Source organism: Morus notabilis, unplaced genomic scaffold (genome assembly GCF_000414095.1).
Source record: "Morus notabilis unplaced genomic scaffold, ASM41409v2 Scaffold384, whole genome shotgun sequence".
NCBI lineage: Eukaryota > Viridiplantae > Streptophyta > Magnoliopsida > Rosales > Moraceae > Morus > Morus notabilis.
In genome coordinates, this window is record NW_010387635.1 from 936,941 (window position 1) to 952,415 (window position 15,475).

At 34.6% G+C, this 15,475-nt stretch overlaps 2 protein-coding genes across 2 annotated transcripts; both read right to left on the reverse strand.

Moving 5' to 3' along the window:
- Positions 1-1,181: 1,181 nt before the first annotated feature.
- Positions 1,182-5,922, reverse strand: LOC21409318 (ferredoxin--NADP reductase, leaf isozyme, chloroplastic). The gene is made up of 9 exons (XM_024177058.1): positions 5,724-5,922; positions 5,361-5,589; positions 4,828-4,961; positions 4,416-4,494; positions 4,096-4,187; positions 3,900-3,977; positions 3,732-3,794; positions 3,398-3,632; positions 1,182-1,521 (listed from the first exon to the last, which is right to left on the reverse strand). The coding sequence occupies exons 1-9, from the start codon at positions 5,829-5,831 to the stop codon at positions 1,454-1,456; spliced, it is 1,086 nt and encodes a 361-aa protein (XP_024032826.1). The 5' UTR covers positions 5,832-5,922; the 3' UTR covers positions 1,182-1,453.
- A 6,453-nt stretch (positions 5,923-12,375) lies between these two features.
- Positions 12,376-15,134, reverse strand: LOC21409319. The gene has a single exon (XM_010115040.2). It carries the CDS (start codon positions 14,715-14,717, stop codon positions 12,744-12,746), a length of 1,974 nt encoding a protein of 657 aa, XP_010113342.1. The 5' UTR covers positions 14,718-15,134; the 3' UTR covers positions 12,376-12,743.
- Between the last annotated feature and the right edge of the window lie 341 nt (positions 15,135-15,475).

Here is a 15,475-nt window from a genome sequence, read left to right on the forward strand (position 1 = left end):
ACCCGCTCTCTTATTAGTTATGGTTTTCAGGTGTTCATGTTGTTTTCTTATTTTCCAATTGTTTTCTGGTTTTATTGTGTAATCTAAATTATAATACATACAGAAAAGAACATAGTGAAAAACTATACGAAAATAAAATGTTATTTTAGTTTTGTTATAGCAACCAACGACTAGCTAATACTAAAATCAGCATAATAGCCAAGATTTCTTTCCTCCTTTTTTTCTTTTCCCATTTTTTAAAAAGCAGAGGTTGTATATAATATTTAAGTCGTCTCTGTGTCCATATCTCTTTTTTAGCCCCTAGAATGTTTCCAGTTACAACTTTTAAATAAATTATAAATACGTATATAATTCTGTTCTGGAATCATGGGAGATTTTTATTTCTCAATTGTAAGAACTTCGACGGCACTCAAAAACCATTTCCTAGTTATTCAACCAAAAAAAAAAAAAAAAAAACCCATTTTATAGCTGCGTGAGAGAGTGGTTTCTTTGCAAATAATAAAAATTCTTGCAATTTCTGATACTACCAAAAATTTTTGCTTGTAATTGTATCTCTGGTTCAGTACTAAATTTGTCCTATTTTTTTACCAGGACAGAAGAAGTTTGGAGGATAAATGTTCATAAGTGGTCTAACATTATAGTTTGATGTATACTCTCAACTAACTGGCCCTCATTTTAAAGGCAAGGTTTATTACTTACATGAAACCTCAATCCACTAATTTTCTTATATATATATATATATATATACATATGTATACATATTATAGATAATTAGTAAGGGTTCGTTTGATACGATGATTTAAATCAAGGTGATTCTAATTATGATTCTGGAATTAGAATAATGATTCATGATTTTGGATTCAAATCATAATTCTGAAACCATAATTCAAAATTAGGAGTTTGAATCACCTTGAATCAAGATGAGAACGGTTTTAGAATCATGATTTGAGCTAGTTTAAAATATCACATCAGATTCAGAATCATCCAAATTAAATACTGATTCAGAAGTATGATTTAGAATCACTGTAAACAAATATTAATTTTGAACCGGGATTCAAAATCATGATTCTGGATCCATCAATCAAACATACTCTATAGATAATTATTAATAAAAACGTAATTATTAAAAACTCGTTAATATATATAGATATATACTTTATTATGACAGGTAGCGTTCAACATTTATAGAAAAAAGTTGAAATTTGCTTCCATTATAGTTTAACCTCTCCCAGGGTTCCTCAGAAATAAAATTCATGTCGAGGCCATAATAATACAACTGCTTCGTTTAAAATTGGCACCAAAAAAAAGAAAAAAAAAAGTAAAAACAAAAGAAGAGAGACCAATTACAAAGACGTTATCTATCTACACTAATACCAATGCAGTGGAAATGGAAACTGGGGAAATCGCATGAGAAAGTAAGAAGGGGAAGATACTTTGTACAAGGTATCAGAAATTAGTAGACTTCCACATTCCATTGCTCTGCCTTCTTCAGCTGCTTCTTGTATTCGAACCAATCAATACCTACAAAGTGTTAAAAAAAAAAAAAACAAAACAAAAAAAAGTTCACTAATGTGTTATTAGTTTTTGTCAGTTAAATTATTATAATATCTTGTGCAGTATGTTATGTGTTATTGGTTGTCCGTTAAATTATGAGTTAAATTCATAGTTCCTCAATTTTTTTTTTTTATAATTAGTTTATGTAGTTAATTTTTTTATAAGCAGTTTTTAAATTCTAAAAGTGTTTTATAAATGACCGCTCTGATAAATTTTAGATAGAAATCTTTAATTTTATTTCATAAAATGTTCTCTTTTTAAAAATAATTTCTATGTTAAAGAGAAACAATAACTATAATAAAAATTAAAATTACAAATTTTTCTCTAAGCTTCAAAACCCACTAACCAATACACACACACACACACACATATATATATATATATATATATATTCCTCTAAGATCTAGAAAAAAGTAAAATAAAATAAAAAACCAAGACTTTTCAATTCCCCTCCCTCTGAAGATTTTTTTGTTTTAGATCTGCCAACACTCCTCTAGTCTCGTGCTCGTCGGCACCTGCCATCTGCTCGTCACCTCCGTTGCTTCTCTTCCTTACTCTTGCCGCGCACACGCGACCCATCGCGGTCATCTTTCCCTCCCCAACCTCATTCGACTCCGGCAAGGCTTTTGGATTTGAACTCAAGAGGATTTCACATCTTGGAATGACACTTTTCGGCTTCATTGACGGCGGTTTGATCAGTGCTCAGGCTTGGACGCTTGTTGCAGATATGGGCTTACCTTTGTTGCTCTTGAAATATTTTGTGTGTTTTTACACTAAGGAGAAATTTATGTGTTGTTGAACTTTTAGATTTAATTTCTTTAGATTCATATTTTTAGTGGAAAAGATGTTCTTTAGAGATTTTTAATTTTTTAATTTTTTATTTGACTTTTTTAGTTCTTTTTTTTTATTTCATAATTTTTAAGATAATATGTTTTTTTTTTTAAGTTTAGGGATTAAATTTAATAGAGAGAAGATAGTTTAAGGATCTTTTATGAGACAAAGTTAATAGTTTCCATCTAAAATTTAACAAAGAGATCATTTATGAGACACTTTTAGAGTTCAGGAATTAGGAACTGTTCATGAGAAAAATTGACTACATAGACTAATTGTAAAGAGAAAAAAGTTTAGGGATTATCAATGAATTTAACTCTTAAATTATTATAATATCTTGTGCATGATGATGTTTTGTGAGTTTAAAATAAAAGTTCAAAATTTTGAGTATTTTTTATAACTATTTTAGAAGTAATTGTAAGTCTAACATTTTAAGTTTATGTTGAAACCTCTAAATAAAATTAAGATAAAGTTGTTATAAACTACGAGCAACAATACTAAAAATGACAGTAACATTTTTTGAGGTTATTGTGTCGTTTGGTCCGTAAGTTTAAATTTTTGTGAGAGATAATGGTGCATTTAGAATTGGTTTTAAAATGATTTTGTTTCAATAAAAAGTAAAAATGAGATTGTTTTGAGAATCATTATGAAAACGATTATGAAATTACGTTTGGTTAGTTTTTTAAAATATTATTTTGAATATAATAAAATAGTGAAATCGTGTTTGATTATAATTATTAATTAATATATTATAATATTGTTGATAAGTATTAGAAAATGAAAACAACTTTCAACCGTTTTTTAAATTCCTTTACAAAAACTATTCTCACTGTTTTCGTTTCCGTTTTTCGTTTTCAAAACATTTCCCAAACAAACACCGTTTCGTTTTCAATTTTTATTTTTCTCCTTAAAAAACGTGAAAAACGTTTTGGAAACGAAACCAAACGCACCCAATATATTGTAACAAACTTTGGATTCAAACCTAAGAACAAACGGCACCTAAAAGTCTTACCATCCTTGGCGGCCAATGAGACCATAATGTCATCAATTCCCTTCTCCATTCCCTTAAGTCCACACATGTAGACATATGTGTTTTCCTTCTTGAGTAATTCCCACAACTCCTCTGCATATTGAGCCATTCTGGTTTGAATGTACATCTTCTCTCCCTTCTCATTCGTCTGCTCTCGGCTCACCGCGAAATCAAGCCGGAAGTTTTCCGGATATTTCTCATTCATCTTCTCAAATTCCTGTTAAAAAAAAAGTAAGCATATAAGCACATGATTTTAAGGTAAGAAGAGTCTTTGATCAATAAAATGTGGAAGCTTTTTTTGTCAACATATTTTCACCTCCTTGTATAGAAGTGAGCTACTAGTAGGGACACCCAAGAAAAGCCACGCCAAACCATTATACTGCAACACATGTCAAAAAGTTTAACACTTAATTTGATGATCACGTTCATTAGAAAGATCAATAAAATCAGAGTGAACCCGACAAAAATTCAGGTAAAAGTTTACCTCGTAATCCTCATGCTTCTCGAAGAACATCTTCCACAAGAAGGATCTGAATGGTGCAATTCCAGTTCCGGTTGCGAGCTACAATGAAAAGAAAAGAAAAAATAAAATCAAGAAATGGAAGCGGATATAAATTTTCATAACATAACGATATAATGTTGAAAGTTTTGTAATTGTTTAATATGGCAAATTTTTATACCATGATAACAGTGGCATTGGGGTCTTTTGGCATAAGCATTTCTTTTCCAACTGGTCCAGTAATCTTAACTTCAGCCCCAGGCTTCAAGTCACCTGAAAATTAAAGAAGAAAAAAGCTCACCAGTGAGACATTTCCAAGATTTGTTCCGGAAAATTATGTGCGTAGTTTTAAACTGTCATATCATATTAGACTCATATCAGCTTAAGAAAAATGTGATAATTTTAATGAAATTTGATGAAAATTCAACGACTAAAAACCATGTTCAGTCAATATGGTGTATATATATACATATACATATACACGCACAAGAAGATCCTTACACAAAAAGTTTGAACAGACTCCTTTAACAATTTCTCCTTGGTCGTTGGTGTAAACAAGCCGTTTCACACAGAGAGACACCTGAGTAAACACAATCACACCCAGCCAGTAAATTAACTTAAACAACGATAATAAAAAAAAAGAAATAATTTTAAAAAAAAATGAGTCACACATAAGCATAAAAGTTTCTCAAAAATGCAACAAGAAATATTCATATCACGAACCTTGGAAGAATCAATTCCTCCACCGTGGATGCATAACATTATAGTACTTAAGTGATGTAATGAAACAAAAGTGTTGCATAACAAAATATAAAAGTTTTCTTTCTGCTCTAAATTTATTTAGCCTTTGCCAATAAAAATGTGAATGAATCAAGACTAAGAAAAAAATAATAATAAAAAAAAAAAAACTCACAGTTTTGGAGTCACCAAAATCACCAAGGGCACTGCTGGCAATTGAGTATAACCTCAGCTTGTGAGGCTTTCCATTCTTGTCCTCACCATCAGCAATCACTCCAATTGATTGCCCTTCTCTGTAAGGAACCTCACCTATGCCATACCAAGGAACAAACATCAAAAAGTTAAAATATACATATATATATATATATGTATATGTATATATATATATATATGTATATGTATATATATATATATATGTATATGTATATATTAACTAGTGTATATATCCAATTTTGTTGAAACCTTTTTGTCACCACACGTACCATTTTCCAATTTCCAATCATCCCAAAAAATTCCGGTAAAAAAAAAAAAAAACTAAAATTATTGTATTTGCCCAACTTTTATTTTTTACCCTTAACAAATTATCATTTGCCAATTTCTAAACATGTCATAAGAATCACATAAATATGAGTGTATATATATGCTTTTTCATATATACATACATGTGTGTGTGTGTATATATATATTTATATAGATATAGATACATACCCTCGGTGCTGAAAACCATGTGCCAGGTCTCACCAGGAGCGTCATCGCCAGTGATCTTGGTGTTGAGAAGGCACCTACCAACGTAAGGATTCTTGGGCTTGAATTTGTTAGTGACAACACCTTCCTCATTCTTCTTTGATACTTTCTCAACCTTCTTAGCAGGAGCCTCTGTGGTCACCTGGGCTCTCACTGAAACCACTCTTCCACCAACACCCACCTGCAAAGGAACCTTACCCCCCCAAAACAAAAAAAAAAACAAAAAAAAAAAAAAAACCCATAATGTCAAAACTCAAACAAAAAATGAAACAAAATGTTATTATAAAAAAAATGTGATTTTTTTTTGTATACTTAATTATTTATTACCTTTTTGAAGAAGATTCTGTCAGGTGAGATGATGGAGGTTGTGGTGGGGAGAGAGGTGGACTTGGAGGAGGATGGGAATGAAACAGCAGCAGTTACTGCAGCTGCCATGGCTAACTATTGATATGTTTTGATGAAGAGCAAGAGCAAGAAGAAAGAAGAGATAAAATAAAAGAAAGAGAGAAGAGAAAAATGTGATATTGTTTTGTTTTATGGTAAGGTATTTTTTTTTTTTTTTTTTGTTGGTATTTGTGTTTTGTGTTTTGGTTTATGAGTTGGGTATATTTGGATTATGAGAATTGGGTGGAGGAGATTGCAAGGCTAATGCAGTGGTAGATGTGAGGATAAGTCTATTGTGTAATGTATGACTCTCACTTCCCCTTGTGTCCTCTCTGGTACTCTTTAACCACTTGATTCCATGGATTTTTGATATTTAGATTCTCTATGTCCAAAGGGTAATAAATTAATAATATTGAAGTGGGAATGGATAGTGACCTTCAAAAAGATGAGGGTGATTTTGGGCACTAACTTGCTTACACTTCCAATACTGAATGAGATTTTTTTTCTTGCTTTATGGTCCGATTGTATCCTGCCGTACTACCTAATATTACATTGCCAATATATGAAGAAAGTAAATGGAGTAATCTCGACAAATACCTTTTAAGTGTACGAGTCATGATTTTTATTTTTTACTCTTAATTCATAATCTTTTTAGTTAAATAATTACACTAATAAAAAGTTATTTATCAAGAGTAAATGGTAAAAATTCATACTCATATACTCTTATAGATAAGTTCTCTATTTTTTCAAGTAAATTACATAATTGGTCTTTGCTATAGTAAATTACATATTGAAAAGAGCCTTCTATCTTTTACTCATTTCCCCCCCTTTTTTTTTTGGGAAATGAGAATCGGTAAAAGTCTTTTCTCCTTAGTTAAAAAAGTTAGGGAGAAAGGGAGAAATAAGACAAGACTTGAGGTGAATTAAAATTAATAGGTCAATAGTTTATATAAGTTAATAAATAGGTCAAATTACTGTTTTCGTTCATAACTTGTCTGGTTATGAACCATAACTTGACAAGTTTGTCCATAACTTATCTGGTTATGAACCATAACTTGACAAGTTATGGCCTATTAATTTTTATAACTAAAAATTGGCCTATATACTTTCTTAAATTTTTTATATTGGCCTATTTTCTACTATTTTCCAAAAAGTTAAATAAAAAGCAAAAAAAAGTCTTCCATAATTGTTATCGTGGGCTTACCGATTGATTGGCCGATTTAGTATTATAATTTACCAATAATATATCAACAAAAAACATGTAATTTGTTAATTAAAATTGATTTTGAATAATTATTAACTGATATTGATTAATAATGAAGATCATCGAGTTAATTAGTGATGAATTGAAGTCAATTAATGATTGACCGCAAAATTAATCAGTGATTGACTACTAAGTTAATAAAAGAAACAACCATATTGCTAATTTTATAAAACTTTAGCTTTTTTTTAAAATTAAAATCCTTAAAAAGGGGGTCATTTATCTCTATATCTCAATAAGTATAATAGTGTATTAGTCAAAATGGTAAGTTTATTTTCTCTTCATCTTATGAAAATATAAAAATTAAAAAAAATTGAAAAATTAGGAAAAAATTGCAAAATTTTCTTAAAGAGTATATTGGTCTGTAAAGGGATGGCCAAGCCAAATAGGTTTTGCTTAACTGGATGGAATTCATCCCATCCTCTAGAGAAAAAAATAGAGAATTTATCTTTGAGAGTGCATAATTTTAAATATTTACCTCTTATTTTTTATAAATACTCTTTTATTAATGTAATTATTTAACCAAAAAAAATTATGAATTAAAAATAAAAAGTAAAAATGACTCGTACAAGTATTTCTCAAGATTACGCCATCTACATAGAATTATCAGGCCTGGTTTTCAATGGGCTTTGTCTACGCAACTAAGGCCTAAGTCTGTCAACAGACGAACAAAACGGTTTTCATCAAAAAAAGGTTCGCCTAATTTGGGGGCGAAACAGAAAGAGAAACTGCGCGCTTCAAAATCGCGCTAAAAAAAAAACAAAAAAGATCCCTCTCTTATCTCTCTCTGAGTTCTGCAAATCTTCGCAATGCCAAACACTATGGAATTCGAACGATTCTTCTTCTTCTTTTCTCTGGATCCGCTCGGCAACTCGGTGAGGTCCAAAACACCTCGTCTTCTATCTGTGTGGTATTTTTCTTTTCCTTGTTTTTCATTTTCAATTTGAATTTCGATTCATAATGGTTGAGATTTGGTTTGCTTCTTTTTTGCTGCTATGGCGATGATTTCCATTCGTAATTCCTTTGAAAAATGCAAGTTGAGTGATTTGTGCTCTCGTTTTCGTTTCATCAACTGAAATTCGCTGTCGATTTGATTTGCCTAATGCGATACAAAATTGGAGATCGTGATGAGGCGTAATGCGGAGAAGTGTCGTGAGATTGAGAAAAACATGAGTGTATAATTGATTTGCGTAAATTGTTCTCATTCCTCTGTAGGAGAAATTGAATTTTTATTTCAAAAGTGGAAGAACAATTTTGCTGGTTTTGTTTTTTGTCAAAATTCGCGGAAATAATATAAAATCTCATTCGACATTTGGCGTTTCCTTTGTTAATATGGTAGATGCACAAGTCAATTCGATTTTGAAAGTTTTGCTTCAATTTTCTTTTGTGTACGCGCGTTTTCTCCCTCATTTTGGTCTCATCTAGATGAAGAGTATACAAGTAATTGTCTCTGGTTTTTGTTTCGGATTCCAATTGTTTTCCAGTGTGTTTCGCATTTGTTAAGCATCACGAGGTTTTGTTATCATATGTCCAGTCTCTGTCTCATGATTTCAACTGGTTTTAGTTATTCTTCACTAAGTAATTTTTTTTTTAATCCTCTATAGGAGTGAGTAATTCCTTGTGGCTTGTTGAGTATTTTCCTGGTTGTTTGTTATACATTTCAGCCATGTTAGATTTCTTGGTTATGGAATTCCATGTAGACTTGTACTAAGAAACAAGTCTCCTTATTTTATTGCGTCTTTGATTGCTGTGCAGTTTTTAAAAATTTCTGAGCTGAAAAGCGTTGGAATAATATTTTTCTTTCATGTTATTGCACTAGGAGTCTGTTGCAGTTGCTACAACCGCAGTTCCAAAAGCAGTTGTGGATGTTTGAGATCTTTATGATATTTTGATTATCAGAATTTGATATAGTTAGTTACGCAGTTTTGATATCGGCAATGCAGCCTTTCAATTTGAAACAGCTTTTTTCATTTCTGTAGGAAAGTTGGGGAAAAGGTTAGCGAAGAAAAGGGTGATCAACTTGTGCATATTTGTATTTGCATTTCGCATAATACATTCTCATAAAAGATGCATCTCAATGCCTTATTAATTCAAATGAGTGATGCTGTAATTGAATTACTCAAAACTCCTTGGAGTCTTATGTTATGTTCTCAGCAATTTTCCTAATGATGCATTTGTACCAGATCTTAATCGTATAAAAGGAAAAGGGTGATGATTGATGAGTTAACTGACAAACTTAGATAAGGTACTTGACATGTCAATATGAATTAAAACGTCTTATTGACTTGTATTCTTGTTTTTTCAGTTATGATTATCAAGCATTTATCAGATCTTTTGTTGTCACTGTGTTAATTATTATGGAAATTTCATGTTCTCTCCATTTTTTCTTTGAGTAAACAATACCAATTATGGGGCAGAATCAGGCACAAACCGCAAAAGATCGTGGCAATTGTCTAATTAACAAAGATTTGCCAAATGCCACTCTTTTTGCGTGCTCATGTGGGTTACGGCTTACGGGTCCCATGGGGATTTGTGTATAATTTCCATGACATGCTTAGCCATTGACTGACTTGCAGTGGGTACTACATTCTAGATTTGTGTTGCATCAATATTATCTTAAGAGTCCCAGCAACTATACAAGCCCATATATACGTATGGATGTATGTATATGCATACGTATTTGAGAGGATTTATTCTGTGCATTATGTAGTTTAAAATTTGTATATTCAATGAATTGGCCCATGAAAGTGTAAGACTGAATATATGCACTTCAAACAGGGCCATCAAGTGGTCATGTTGTGTGGATGTCTCAAGAAAACAAACATAAAGTTAGGATATGTTTGGCGTTTGTATGGTTTTCATTTATTCAGCGTCTAAAATTTATCCACCCTGTATTCTGGGGCATCCTTTGTCTCATTATGTTTTGTATTGGTGGTGATGCACTGAAAATAGAATTATTGACCCCAGCATCCAGGCAGCTGTTATTATTGCAATTATATGATGTTTTGTATTTTAAAGGAGATGTACATAATGTAGATTGTTAAATATATATATATATATATCATACAATTCAAATCCGAATCCTTTATCATTTAGTGATTGCACAATTCCCAGTCTATATGATGCAGCAGAATTACGTTGTTTTTACCAATTTTGGAATTCATTTTTGTTGGAATTTTATGTGAACTTCTTTAAATTTAGAGATTTTAAGTTAATTATTAACAATAAAATAAGTCACTTACTTTTAATATTTTGTGTTTCAGTTTTATCCAATTAGATTTTGTTATTATTTGTGGTTAGCACGTCTTGCTTTCTCAATCAAGGATTTATTTCTTAATCTTCTCCTTTTAATTCTACTGCAACTACTCTGTTTCAAAGGATCCTATTGGTGGGTTGACCTCGTCAGTGTGGTCTCTACACAAGCACAACTTGTCCAGTCTCTGTACAACTTGTACAGTACCTACCGCCCAAGTGGTGAGTCGTGAACATTATTATTTCGAACTTCTTGTTCATCTCTTTAGAACCAAGCACACTATTTATGACCTGTTTTAATCGAGTTTTATTTACAGCCTCCTCTCTTTAAATTAGAAACCAGTTTGCTGCTCTTTTTTATATTTTTTGAACTCCTAAATGTCTACTATCGCACATGATAGGACGATAGTCGATAGGTGTTGAATGAATTTGATTTCCCAATGAACTTTTACCATTCTTTTAGCAATTTAATATTCTTTATTGACTAAGTAAAATTTCTTCCACCATGATGCCAATGACGTAATAATATCTTTAATATTCCCTTGGAAGAGTTCTTTTATAGGCAGCTTGACATTGACTTGTTCATTGTGTACGACTTTGTGAGAATCCTTTAGTTCCGTTTTTTTTTTTTATACATGCAAAGATTAGCATAAAATGTGTTTATTTGGGTTTGAAAATTCGTATGCTACCATTTAGCTTGAGGACAGAATTCCTTTATTTATTCTCTGTCGTATTTTGTTTGTATTAATTGAATTGGATATTTCACGGTAGTTCTGTTCGTCAAAGGAAAGTTGTCTTCTAGTGCTTATTTCCTTACCCAGAAGAGAGCTGCTAAATACTTGCATATGAATCATGAGCTGCCATGCAGAAAGTTGAACAATACAATAATTGGATTGTGTGCAGATTCGTTCCTTAAAAGAAAGAAGAATCGAGAGAAGCATTTTAGGATATGGACCTTCGAGAACTTTTCTGTATTTTCAGTAAAACTTATTTTTTTCTCCGTTCTGATTAAAACAGAAGAGATTCCCAAGTCCTTATAGATGTATGTCAGCTAGTGATCCCAGTCTCCTTTTCGAATACATTATTTTTGTTTTGTTTTGTTTTTTTCCAATTTTTTAGTGGGATAAAAGTGTAGAAATACATAAGAGTCATAGACGTTCCATTTACATCAACCATTTATATGTCACTGTCACCTTTTTCTTCCTCTCTCATTAGCATTCTCTTTCAAAGTTCGTAGTTACCATGGACTGGTTCGAACATTGAAAGGTGAGAAATGTATACAACACCAGAGCATCCAAATTTGGGTTTTATATAACTGACAGCCACAGCCACCTTTAGATGCTACTCTAATAGATTATTAACAATACAAACACGCTTTTAGTTATTTATTTTTAGAAAGACCAATAGAAAAACCCTCTTATCAAAAAAAAAAAAAAAAAAAAAAAAAAAAAAAAAAACCCCCAAAAAAAAAAAAAAGAAGAGAAACACCCAATAAGTAATTAGTAAGGACTAAGGAGTCAGAGGAGATTTTTTATGAAGACACGATTTAAAGCAGCGCCACAAGAGATGTATCCTCATAGCGGCCAGTGGCTGTTCCTATTTGAACAGTATTCCACCCATTTAAGCCTCTATTCTTACTTCTAGTCTTAATCTAAAGATGTTCTCTGAGGATTATTTTATTGTTACCTCTGTTAAAAGTGTTTTTTTCCCCTACTCAAAAAAGATCGGATGGTGCAATTCATGTTCCTTAGCCCCTTTAGCTATAGTAAGTAATTTTGAGGATCACCGAGTATGTGGAAAAAATTTAAACTAGTCTTTCACTGATCATCTGTGAGGCGCGGAGAGGTCCACTTAATTTCTCACAAGGGCTAGGAAAGCAACGCCCGCATACAGAGTATCAAACTTTGAGAAGATAGATAAAAAAAACCTAACAAAGACGCCCTCCCCACTATACCACGACCCTTGGTGGTACCTCTGTTAAAAGTTAAAACAACTATCTTTTGAACATTTCTTCCTCATCTTATCTCTTCCCAAGCTCTCTCTTCAAAATCATGCAAAAAAAAAGCTCTCTTCAGAGCTATGTTGTAGTTTTTCTGCATATAACGCAATATTTAACCATTTTCAGCATTTTTAGGAGAATTTGGACCCGAAAAAGTAAAAACTGTCTACTCTATTTCTGGATTCCCCGGAAGGTTGAGGGAAAGAAAAGGAAGATTGGAAAGTTCTAGAATCCGAAAGTAGTATATGCAGATAGGTTCATGTTTGAGGTGGGAGAAACAAAACACAGAGAGAAACAGCTTCCTCAAAGGACTGAGAATCTTTTAAACAATTACAAAGGGCAAGTAATTGTATTTACACTCCATGAGATTGACCAAACAGAAATAAAATAATGAAAATTCTTTTCTTTCACCAATTACACGAAACTACTAAACCTTTTTTTTTTTCTGGAATCAATAGAATGCCCTTGAGCCTCTAGACTGATAAAGCTCCAACCTACTCTTGGCCTCCTGCAACAATATCTCAATTGTTTCGTCTTGGTTCATGTAAGCTTGCTTTGTTGCCCATTCAATCACGGTCAGGACCTCGGCCTGTGCTAATTCTTCGCTATCTGGTACATGCAGTGCAATGTAGCACAGGAGAACCAATGCAGAGATTTGAACAATTTGTTCTCCAAAATACACTAGCTGGATTAAGTGCTTAGCCCCTCCAGCACTAATTATTGCCTTGGAGTGATCCAGATGAAGGTAGTTTACCGAAGAGGCAAACTTTGCGAGTGCAATTGAAGCCTGCCTAGAAACCTCAGCTTCTCTTTCGTCAAGCAGCTTCACCAATGGGCCAATTATCCTTGTCTCCGTGGCTCGAAATGTCCTCGCCAAATTCCCGATAGCTTTGACACATGGAATCAGGAGTTCTGAATCTTCCTTGTCAATGATGTTTATCAATTGATCAACTACGGCTTTGCAAGCGGGTGAACTCGGCTTGAATGCAGATCTTCTCAACTCAGCATCTTTCTCTGCGACTGCTGTGATCTCCATTAATGCCATAGCCGAATTGTATTTGACATCTTCAGGTCCTTTCTCCAGTAACACCGCGAAGCATAGCAGCGCTCTTGATTCCGTTATGTTGCGGCAAATAGATGAGTTTCCCTTGGCAAGAAGCCAAAGTGCTCTTGCTGCCATGGCTTTCATGTTGGCCTTGGTGGCAGGGTCTTCCAATTCCCTTCCCTTAATGCTTGTCCCCGAGAGGGAAAGATTCTGCTGATTGTGCGGTTGGTGCTGATAATTTTGCTTTGCGTTGCCATTGTTGTTGTTCTTGGCCTGGTTGGTCTGATTTGCGCCGTTGTTTATCTGTTGGAGAGGTTTGGACCCTGCCTTCATCGCCATGGTGTTGGTAACCACATTGTACATTTGGCTTGGGCTGCGATTTCCGAGTGGATGAGAAATCTGATTCTGGTTCTGCTTGTCATCGCCGTTTGCCTTGTTCATATCGTTGTTGTTGGAATTGTTGCTGGCAACCACAACGGCGTGGATAGACGTGGTTTTGTTGATGTTGTACTTACTATGCTCTTGAACAGTTTCAAAAGCAAGATGGCCAACAAGCAAACGAATTATGTTGTTCTGGGCAAAAAGATCTTGGCATTTAGGGTAGTTCGCGGTAAGCTCGGACACCGCCCACGCCACCATAGCCTGAACCTTCATCGGCCCGTCTTTGAGGCTTTTCGCAAACACGGAGCAGACACCGGCGTGGATCATGTGCTCGATGCTCTCGGGGTCACGCCCGAGCAGCCCAATTGCCCTGGCGGCTTGCTCCTGGCCCTCCAGTTGACCCTCTTTGATCAATTTCAGAAGAGGTCCAACCCCTCCTTCCTCAATGATGAGCTTCCCATACCGATCATTGTCCCTGGCAAGCGAAACCAGCGAGGCTGCAGCGTCGGATCGGCCCTCGAGCGAGCCGGTGAAGAGAATGGCAATCTGTTCCCATATCAAGCACAGAATTGGCTCGTTGGCGGCAATGGGAGGCAGGCCAAGGTATCCGTCGTCGCGGGCATCAGCCGGAGCCGAGACCCGGAGAAGCCAGGAGACGTCGCCAATGGAATTCTCCAACTGGGACCACATCTTGCGGAAGGCCGCGGCGGGGATGATGGTGAAGACTCGCTTCATAAGGCCGTTGGCTCGGCACTTGAGGACGAGGGACAAGGCCTTGTCGAGGACTTGCTCGGTGTCGTCGATGATCCGGCGCGTGGGCCGCTCGTAGAGGTCGGAGCTGGCGCGAGCCGCCTGCCGCAGCAGCCCCGCGAGCTTCTCCGTCTTGGCCTTGACCTCGCCGCCTTCCTGCTTGAAGGAACTCGCCTCGTCGGCGGCCTTTATCCCCTGGTCCGCCAATTGAATCGGCTTGGCAAGGATCTGCTTCACTATGTCCGCCATGGCGGACCAACTCACAAGCCCCAAAAACAGAGAGATCAGATCAAAAGGAGAAGTGGGTTTTCTCTGGAATCTCTCTCTCTCTCTCCTCTCTCTCCTCTCTCTCTCTCTCTGGGTCGTGATAGACGGAGTAGATGGAGGAGGCAAGTTGGGTTGTTTAGACTAAGAGGGGGAGAGATGAGCTGGAAATGGTAAATTTTGGCCAATCTAAATGGGTCGGGCCTGAGAGAGAGAGAGACCAAATATGAATTGTGAAGAGATAGAATCAGGGATTTCTTTTAATGAAATTTTGGGTGCTTTAATTGCGACTGAGTCTGGGGAGATTTTAGGTGTGAAGGGGATTTTCTCAAGGGAGACGTGGTTTTTTTGTTTTTTTGTTTTTTTTTTATTTATAATTAAGGGAGACGTGGTTTTACAAGGTCAAATGTGTTCTTCTTCCTCTTCATCTTTATACAATTATAACTATCTAGTCTCTATCTGCTAATTGCCTTTGCCTGATTGAATTCTTAACTTTTTTTTTTGGTTTTTTCGTTTCTCTCAAGTAATGCTTCTTTTTTGCCAATCAATCAATAAATATAGAGGATTAGTGTATATATTAACAGATTGCTGTCACTCCTTAACTACCAGCCTCAATGGGTCCACCTATGACGGGGAATTGGCTAGCTAGGTTTACTATTATTAAGGCCTTTTTTTTATCTTAAAAAAAAAGTTTTTACTGTGAGACTTCTTAAAAAAAATTAAATAATAAAACTCTGTTTTAA